General features: G+C 42.6%; 2 protein-coding genes across 3 annotated transcripts in view; both read left to right on the top strand.

The window, feature by feature from the left end:
• Positions 1-437: 437 nt before the first annotated feature.
• On the top strand, positions 438-6,588 carry LOC118330701 (cytochrome b-c1 complex subunit 2, mitochondrial). 2 transcript variants are annotated; one of them, XM_035665355.1, is made up of 14 exons: positions 438-591; positions 1,581-1,682; positions 1,849-1,998; positions 2,107-2,171; positions 2,267-2,323; positions 2,606-2,730; positions 3,108-3,205; positions 3,287-3,344; positions 3,479-3,574; positions 3,698-3,897; positions 4,075-4,155; positions 4,291-4,367; positions 5,931-6,084; positions 6,217-6,588. In XM_035665355.1, the coding sequence occupies exons 1-14, from the start codon at positions 559-561 to the stop codon at positions 6,298-6,300; spliced, it is 1,380 nt and encodes a 459-aa protein (XP_035521248.1). In that variant the 5' UTR covers positions 438-558; the 3' UTR covers positions 6,301-6,588. The 2 variants fall into 2 exon arrangements, with proteins under 2 accessions (XP_035521248.1, XP_035521256.1); XM_035665363.1 differs by lacking the exon at positions 1,581-1,682 and adding an exon at positions 1,459-1,545 and having other exon boundaries at positions 447-591.
• A 287-nt stretch (positions 6,589-6,875) lies between these two features.
• LOC118335647 (uncharacterized protein C16orf52 homolog A) overlaps positions 6,876-9,326 on the top strand; it is an 8,444-nt gene continuing 5,993 nt past the window's right edge. The window contains exon 1 of the mRNA XM_035672057.1: positions 6,876-7,740. Coding sequence (XP_035527950.1) covers positions 7,635-7,740 — 106 coding nt within the window. The 5' untranslated portion in view covers positions 6,876-7,634. The remainder of the gene's footprint in view (positions 7,741-9,326) is intronic.

Below are 9,326 nucleotides of genomic sequence, written 5' to 3'. Positions count from 1 at the left end.
ATATTCTGTTGTCTTAGAATACACTTGCATCAATGCTTCTTTAATTTGCATATTTGGTGTTGAGGTAATCCCAAAGTAACAAGGAGTAAATAAGTTACTTACTTTGTGATACTTATACGTATATATAAGCATATATATATATACATCAATCAGACATAACATGATGAGCACTGACATAAGGTGAAGTAAATAACACTGATTATCTGGTTGTCATGGCTCCTGTCAGTGGGTGGGAAATATCAGGCAGCAAGTAAACATTTTGTCTTTAAGTTGATGTGTTAGAAGCAGGAAAAATGGGCAGCGTGAGGATCTGAGCGACTTTGACAAGGGGCCAGATTGTGATGTTATTTTTAAAAGTTTATTTTTACCTCAAGCAGTGTCCACAGGGTGAAATAATGTTATTGTGCCACACGTTGTTCCCCTCCGCAGCAGCAGGGGGCGCTCGCTCAAAGCCTCAGCGGTACTTTTGCGGAAGATAACCGCGCGGTGCATTCCGGGTAGGGCACTTTGACGCCAGCCATTATTGCTCCACCGTCCTGACTGAAGGAGACAGGGGAGATGAAGGGGATCCGGGGACTCAGCCAGCTATCGGTAAGAGCTCAGCTAACTAACCTAATATATGTGTCTGTGTCGGGACAGGAAGTGCTCACGTTAACCGACCGATTCCCTCCGAGGGGGGCGAAACTACTCAGGGTCACCGGACAAAGTGGGGTGAAGAGCAGACGAGGAAGCGCCAGCTGTGCTCACCCAGCACCGATAACGTTACATCATGAACACCAGTCACTCGTCGTGTTATCACAACATTAGAACTACTGGAAACTTAAGGTGCATTAGAGAGAAGTGACCATCTCTTCCACCTCTAATGTTGACGCGAGCTGAAGCTTGTGCGGCTCTGAACATAAACAAACCTATTTTAATGTATTGCACCATTTTTTCCTTTACCTTATTAGAACTGAGTTGTGTTTGGCTTTGAACAACATCACCAGTAACCAAAAGAAAAACACTGTTTGCGAGTGTAACATAAAGGAACCTAAAGGTGGAGAGAAAACACAAATCCCAGCTCAACAACCAGTTTGTGGTGGATCGGTGTGACACAAGGGTTTTAATGTAAGGAAATACTAACTTATTGATTTAACATATGCTGTCAATATCATTTACCTTATAAGACAAGGCCATTAAATAGCTGTTTTTGGGATGTTGATCACATCTGATACTAGTAGGCTGTCCACCTCCGTTAAACATTTACAGACTGAATAAAGTTCATAGTTTTGTGAAAGTATGTTGTGTATGATCAGCGTACTTCTAACCTAAATGATGCCACCATTTCATAATCTGTCCTGCCTCTGATTTCCTTTCTCCCCAATCTGCCCTCGCATCAGTCGGCAAACCAGCAACGCATTAGCTGTACGCATTATGTCCCGACTTTCCATGTTCTCTCTTTTGTTTTGTTTTTTTCAGACCAGGCTTTATGCGGCCCAGGCTGCCCGTAAAGTGGAGTTCACTGGGGCCGCCGAACATGTTAAGTTTCAGCCGCAGGATGTTCAGGTCAGTGGTTGTTGACTTGTCTTTCTTCTCCACAGAGACGCTTCTATGCGGCTGCCAGAACAGGCCAGTCCCTGTCTCAGCCCCTGGCTGGCCTCAAGCTCTCTCCAGGGGCTGCCCACTCCTACCAGGATGTCCATGTATGTTGGGGGGGGCTGGGGTTTGGCTGGGTCCAGGTTTTGGGTCTGAGAATGAAGAGAGTAGTTAAATATTTATGTATTATTCTCATTAGCTTGCATGTTTTAACTACATGTCTATACTTGATATAAATTATTAAACTTAAACACATATGTGTCTTTCTGCCAGGTGACCAGGCTGCCCAGCGGACTGGTGATTGCCTCCCTGGAGAACTATTCCCCAGCTTCCAAGATCGGAGTGTTCATCAAGGCTGGATGTCGTTATGAGACCCCTGAGAATCAGGGTGTCACCCACCTCCTACGGCTGGCCTCCAACCTGGTATGATAATACATACAAGAGTGAGAATGTATCCAGTGTATACTTAGCATGAATGTTTGGCTTCTGTCTCAGCTTGGTGATGACTTGTTGGCATTTCTGTTTTTCCAGACAACCAAAGGAGCTTCAGCTTTCAAGATCTGCCGTGGTGTTGAGGCAGTTGGAGGCAGCCTGAGGTCAGTAACCTCCAAGAAAGGTCAACGAACAACTGAAGTTTCTTTCTTGCTCGGTATTCTTATCTGGATATCTGTACGCTTGTGTTTCTCTGCAGTGTGTCTTCATCCAGGGAGAACATGATCTACACCGTTGACTGTTTGAGAGATGACATGTGAGTCTGAACATGGACGGTGATAAAAATGTTTGTAGTACAAGGAGGAGGAATCAGTACTCACTCAACACTTTGCTTCTTCACAAAGAAGTGTGGCTGATGTCAGTTACATTACCGCATAATGTGACAGCGGTCTCTTGCATCATACGTTTTCTGAAACAGTTACTATTTGGTACATTGGGATGTTCACGGGCGAGGCAGATTAGGCTGCAGGTGTGTTTCATGTTAAGCGGGATGATGGCACCGTTTCAGCACTCCATTTTTTACGTTATTTGTCTGCAGTGACACAGTTATGGAGTATCTGATCAACGTGACAACAGCCCCAGAGTTCCGGCCATGGGAGGTGTCAGACCTCACGCCCAGAGTGAAGTTGGACAAGGCCATGGCTGCACAGAGTGATCAAATAGGTGGGCCTGTATTTCCCTTACAGTGCACAAACAGACTATATGGCCAGCAATAATCTGACTTTTTTATGTTACACACTGGTTGATCATAGAACTACTAACTTCTTATTCCCACTAGCGTGCTTTCTGAAATGTTTTGATCTAGTTTTACGTGAACATTTTTATCAAATGTCTGGTAATTTCCAAAATGTATTAATTTTGTCAATACATTTGTCATTTACAAAAGTGGATGGAATTAGGCTCATCAGATCTAACAACTGTTTCTTGAGTCGCCACCACACAGGCAGATATAATGATTTATCAATTAGGAACCCATCACAGATTTTAGCTTTAGCATTAGAATATTGCAGTTCATGATCATTCCTCTGTCTGTCCACCAGGTGTGATTGAAAGTCTGCATGGAGCTGCCTACAAGAATGCTCTCTGTAACTCCCTATACTGCCCCAACCACATGGTTGGCAACATCCAGTCTGACGATGTAAGTATTTTTATTCTTTAAGACTTATGGTGTTATTATCCTCATTGAAACTCTCTTTCTAATGTTTGTATTTTTCTCCAGCTACACCAGTTTGTCCAGAACAATTTCACAAGCGCAAGAATGGCTCTTGTTGGACTTGGTGAGGCTCATTAGCGTAATTACCCTGTAATGATATCAGTGTTGTGTTTAAATTCCACTATTAACGAAAACATGCTCTGTTTATTCCTAATGCCCAAAAGATCTTTAAGGTTATGATGTTTGTCTTTTCTTCAGGTGTCGACCACACAGTGCTGAAGCAAGTTGGGGAGCAATTCCTCAACATCCGCAGTGGTGCAGGCAGCACAGGGGCCACGGCTCAGTATCGTGGAGGTGAGCCGAACCGCCATCCACAAATCTGCATGTTAATCACACACCAGCTTTAATACTTCCAACCAAAGTCAGTGTAACACCCTGTATTGCCTCCATGTCTCATCCTCTTCTGCGTCTCTCCAGGTGAGGTTCGTTTGCCCAACACCAGCAGTATGGTCCACTCAGCGGTGGTGAGCCAGTCGGCAGCAGCCGGCTCCAGCGAGGCTCTGGCCTTCAGTGTCCTGCAGCATTTACTGGGAGCTGGTCCGCATGTTAAGAGGGGCTCATGCACCTCCAGCAAACTGGTCCAGGGTGTTACTAAGGCCACTGCTGACCCCTTTGATGTGAGTCAGTTTGTAATATAAAGTTTATATACCAAGGCCTTGACTGGCTCAGGGTGGGACTACAGTAGTGTTTTGTGCATCTTAACCATAAAAACGCTAAACCTTCTCTACAAATATTGTATCATAATTGCAACAGTACTTGTAAAAACATTTTCATTTATTTCTTTTTTTTATCAGGTCAGTGCTTTTAATACAAGCTACTCCGACTCTGGTCTGTTTGGGGTCTACACCATTTCCCAGGCTGCAGTTGCTGGTGATGTGAGTATCCCACACTTACGGCAAGAGTCAATTCCTCACCACAAACTGTTCAACAAAGTAAAAGCAAGTAAAAGTCTTTTTTTGTGGTCAAAATTAAACTGATAAAGGGTCTTGATGTAATCTCTGTCCTTCCAGGTGATTAAGGCCGCTCTCGCCCAGGTGAAGGCTGTGGCTGATGGTGGAGTCACAGCTGCTGACCTCACTCAGGCCAAGTAAGACAAGCAGACAGAAACTTTGATATGATGCCTCTTTTTAACACGTAATCTAAATTATGAATCCATTGAGAAATCCAATTTTATATTTTAGTTTCCAATAAACGCCACCAAAGTGGGGTTAGTGGTAAAACATTGTGGATGAGAGCCAAGCTAAGAAAGCATTAAATAGGTTGCACTGAAGTATATTTCGATCAGCCATTGAAGGCTATACCCCTGTACCTTCTGTATGGTAACTATGTACCTGGAGCAAACAGCAGGTTAGCTTACCTTAGAATAAAGACAGGAAACAGAGGGAAATGGCTACCCTAGCTCCTTTGTCCAAAGATAAAAGGAAATTGTACTGCACATAACATGTAAAAAAGAAATTAAATGTTGCAATTACACATTGATTTCTATACAGATTAAATGTCCACTGTGTAACATTTAGGAGGATCTATTGACAGAAAATTAAGTTAGTTAGTGTATAATCACCTGAAAATAAGAATCGTTGTGATCATAAGATTGTGACGTTTTTTCCAACTGTGGCAATATCTGCTGCCTTCCCCTCCACACACAGCTCCGCTCACCACATCAGTCTCTTTGTTTAAAGTGTGTGGAAATCTTCATATGGATAAAAAATGTCAGGAGGGGGCGCCTGGATAGCTCACCTGGTGGAGCCAGCGCCCCATGCACAAAAGGCTGAGTCCTTGCTACAGCAAACATGGGTTCAAATCCAACCTGTGGCCCTTTGCTGAGTCATCCTCTCTCTCCCCCCCCACCCTCCTGTCCACCCTCAGATGCTCTGTCTCATAAAGGGAAAAAGGCCCATAAAATAAAGAATGCCAGGAGAATTTTAATTTATTGAAAGCATCTCAAGGCCCCTTGAGATGCTGGCATCTCATTTTCGAGGCATCCTCCACCACATCTATCTACAAGACATGCTTTACATAAAAATCAAGTACATGTACCTGTTTAGCCAATACATCACATGATAATCCTTCATCAATATGGTGATAACTTCTATTTAGCCAAAATGTACTTTTTATACCTTTTTAAAAATATATATATAATTCCTTCAAAGTCTTCACTACATGAATCTGGACAGACATGGATGTAAACGGCAACTTGACTGGTTGGTGGAGATGTACTAGTTTAAATTTTATTTATTTTTCATTTCAAAATGGGTAAAAAAAAAATAAAAAAAAACTGAAGTATAATTCTTGTATGTTTGTTTATCCGCCTACAATAAGAAACTGAAATCCAGAGTCTCATGTCTCAGGCAGTTTCTTGCTGTTCCAAGTTTTTATTAATGAGACAGTTGCCCCTTGGTGCCTGGCGGTGGTGCCATTCTTTGTTTTCTTATGCCATGAAGCCAAATTCTTACACTGGACTGGTTACTTGTCAAACTGGCACTGTACACAGATTTTTTTAAAAAAGTAAAAACCTGGACTAATTAAAACATCGCACCTCCTCTCCCACCTCATACTTAACATTTAGAAGAAAATACATCAAGTTAAATGTTTCCCTACTACTGTGTTTTGCATTATCGTATCTTTATGAAGGGCTTTGTTTCCTCTGCAGGGCCCAGCTAAAGGGGCAGTTCCTGATGTCTCTGGAGACTTCAGAAGGTTTTCTGGAGGCCATGGGCACTCAGGCTCTGGCTGAGGGAACCTACTGCTCCCCGGAGGAAATCTCCAAAAAAATCGACAACGTGTCTTTGACCGATGTCGCCAACGTAAGACATTTGGTTCTTGTCAGTGCTTGCTGATCGTTCTGCTTTTATATATTTACTACAGTTGGATAATGATATTAGGATTTGCTTCATTTGTTGTGTGAAAACTTAAATTTCTTTTCTTTTTATTCCCAGGCTGCCAAGAAATTTGTGTCTGGCAAGAAGACTATGGCATCCAGCGGCAACCTCGTAAAAACACCCTTCGTGGATGAGATCTAAAGCCCCCCTCATCACCTCGTACTGTAACTCTTGACGGCAAAGCAGAATTTGTTTCCTCTTACATTTTGACAAAAAAAAAACCCAGAAAGGTCATCATCACCTTTTTGCAATGCTGTGGTCCTGAGACTTATAATGTCATAACACCACTGGGTATTTATAGGTGTTGTAACAGTATATTTTCAGGTGATGCTGCTCTGGCACATCAGTGTCCTGGTCTACTCATCTGTCCACATTTACTGTATAGCTGATGTAAAATACTGAATAAATTCTATCTACCTTACAGAGTTTTAAAGTGTTTGTTGTGGTGTTATTACGTTTACTATAACATGTATGAGTTTGAGCTTCACAATCCTAAATGAAGGTCTATTTCTGGAGCTTTTGGCTGTATCAGAGGAAAGCGAGCTGCAAATGAAGACTGTAATAAAGTTGAAAGCGAGTAAGTGGACCTTGGGTCGAGATTTTGACTGCAGGAGTGTAACCTAAAATGTTCCCCAGATGTGTAGCAACTCATTTGTAATACTGTTTACATAATTTATGCTGATGCAAAAAGTACCAGGAGCGTTGGCTTTTTAGGAGTGTTCTCGCGAGAGTTGCCCACAGACATGGAGACGCGAGCTGACTGAATTTTTAGTTTCCATTGCTGGGAGAGGACAGCGTTGTCCTGCAGAAAGCACACTTGCTGTGCACTCAGAAGCTTTTAAAAAGAGGCTTTATAAACTGCGTTACTGTGCGTGAGTGTGCGGGTTAAAGCACCAGAAGAGGCGCTCTGAGCTGAGCATGGGCGGCGTTCTTCCGCCTGTGTGCGACTGTGCGTCCAGAGGAGAGAAACCGCTTCCATATGGGGGGAGAGAGAGCTCGGGGGCTCCGTGCAGACTCAGGAAATAAGTGGACTGCATCCATGAATCCGTCTCCACTGCAGCTCCCATAATATCCGATTAAAGCAAACGATTTGTGTTCTTTTACTCCGCTTTCTGGGAATGTCACCGGGATGCATCCGGAGCTAGGAAGAAGCCCATGAGCCCGGGCAGCGATCCTCTCCTCCTGGGCTGGAGAAGGGCCAACAGGTCGAGCCAGGCTCGGCTGCTGGAGGACTAATGAAAGGGAATACTTTGAGGGAACATCTCGCCTATCTCACTGCCTGGAATCAAACACGATGTGCGGACAGATCGTGGATCAAACTGAGCCCATCACCGTCACAGCGAGTTCCTTAACGCAGGCTGGGATGATGGGACACCAGATACGGGTTTAGGTCGCTGACTCCTAAATGTCCCGCCTCCCTCTAGGTGAGAGAGAGAGGCACAGAAACACTCAGACCTCCACCTGTGTCCACCGACATGGATAAACTCACCGTGATATCAGGATGCCTCTTCCTCACTGCAGACATCTTCGCCATCGCCAGCATCGCCAACCCGGACTGGATCAGCACTGGGGATTCAGCTGGTAGGTTGCTGCTTGCTGGAGCTTTGTCCTTAAAAAGTTGATTTTTTAAGAACTTATTTATGGTTCATTGGATATCACTGGACAAATGAAACCCCAACAGTCTTTTTTTTATGAGATTTGCTGAAAAATGTGTGTCAGAAGTCAGTAAACATGTGATGTATAGATCTAGATATATGATGATTAGATTGTGTGTTTTCAGCTGAATATCAACAAACCTAAATGCATCAGTTGCACACAAATAATGCTATAATCTAAGCAGTTCTCTACCTTTTTGGTTTGTGACCCCTTCTGTGTCATCACAGATTATTAGGCCAAAAAAAGGGAGACAGTGATTACTGCAACAATGCAGAGGCAAATTCATCTCTCCTCAAAGTCTTAAATTGTTTCCTGTCCTGAGTTCAGTTTAGATTCTAAACAGCGATATCATCTTCACCCGTCCTTCAGCATAAAATAGGGAGTGTGGCTCCCTCAGCATCCGGCCTGCCCTCCAGGAGTCCCTCATACTGTATGTGCTGTCATTATAGTGCACTTTAAAGGCCCTGAACACTGATTTCTCAAGCAGCTTCTTGCTGTTAACCACAGTTTCTACAAGACAACTTTCTGCCAAAGTTTGAACTGTGTTTGTGTTTGTATCAGTGCTCACTGGTTTGATGTGTGCATGACATCAGCTGTAAAAAGGTGATGTCATGCACACGCATCAGGATTTTACAATATTTCAATCAGAAAGTGATTTTAGTTGTTGGGTTGTTTATGTGACTCTGCCCAACCTGTCAATCAAATCTGATCAGACCGCACCAACGCAGTCCTCATGAAGCAGATTAATGTCTTTAAAGTCTTTAGAGCCTTTAAAAGAGTGTTATTCAGATATCATATTATTTTATTCCACACAATCTTCTTTCTTGGCACAACCTAGGGCCTTTATTACCCACAATGCAACTCAAGCAGACAGTTCTGTTGCAGTGTTGGGTGTTAAGCTAGTAGTGGCTCAAGTAGCTTTGAGCAGAGATGAGGAGTGGGCAACTGTGTAAAATCAGTTCCCCTTTAAAGATATAATATGTAACATTTCTGTGTTAAAATGTGTAAAGACGTCTAAACCTATGTTATATATTTTGTGGTGTGTTGTGTATTACGTTATCCCAAAGGTCTCCAACAATGTTCAAATCCCCCAAAATCTGTAATCAGGTAAAGGTGCATTTCCTACTTACCTTTAGTTGCTATAACTTTCAGGTAAATACATCAGAGACTTTTTCTCGCCCGTGAACAACTTGTCACAGATAGACTTTCATCAGAAATGGAGGTTGTTTAAGAATAAAGACAAGAACTCCCATAATCCCACACTACTTCATGACGTTATTTGTTATTATTTTGACGTGAGAGATCTCCTAGTGGCAGAAATTGCATACTGTGTGTTTAACTTTTAACAAATCATAACTAAAGATGATTTAAATTTGATTTATCATATTATGTTAATGTTATAGAGAATACTTTAGATTGGAAATTGTGTTTTCAGAGGCTATAAATACATTTATTATGTACCATAGGGACAAAATAATCAGGATAATTTACAGCTGCTGATGATTTGATGA

This window comes from Morone saxatilis, unplaced genomic scaffold (genome assembly GCF_004916995.1).
Source record: "Morone saxatilis isolate NCDOM2014 unplaced genomic scaffold, NCSU_SB_2.0 Contig1, whole genome shotgun sequence".
NCBI classification, from domain to species: domain Eukaryota; kingdom Metazoa; phylum Chordata; class Actinopteri; family Moronidae; genus Morone; species Morone saxatilis.
This window is presented reverse-complemented; position numbering and strand designations above follow the sequence as displayed.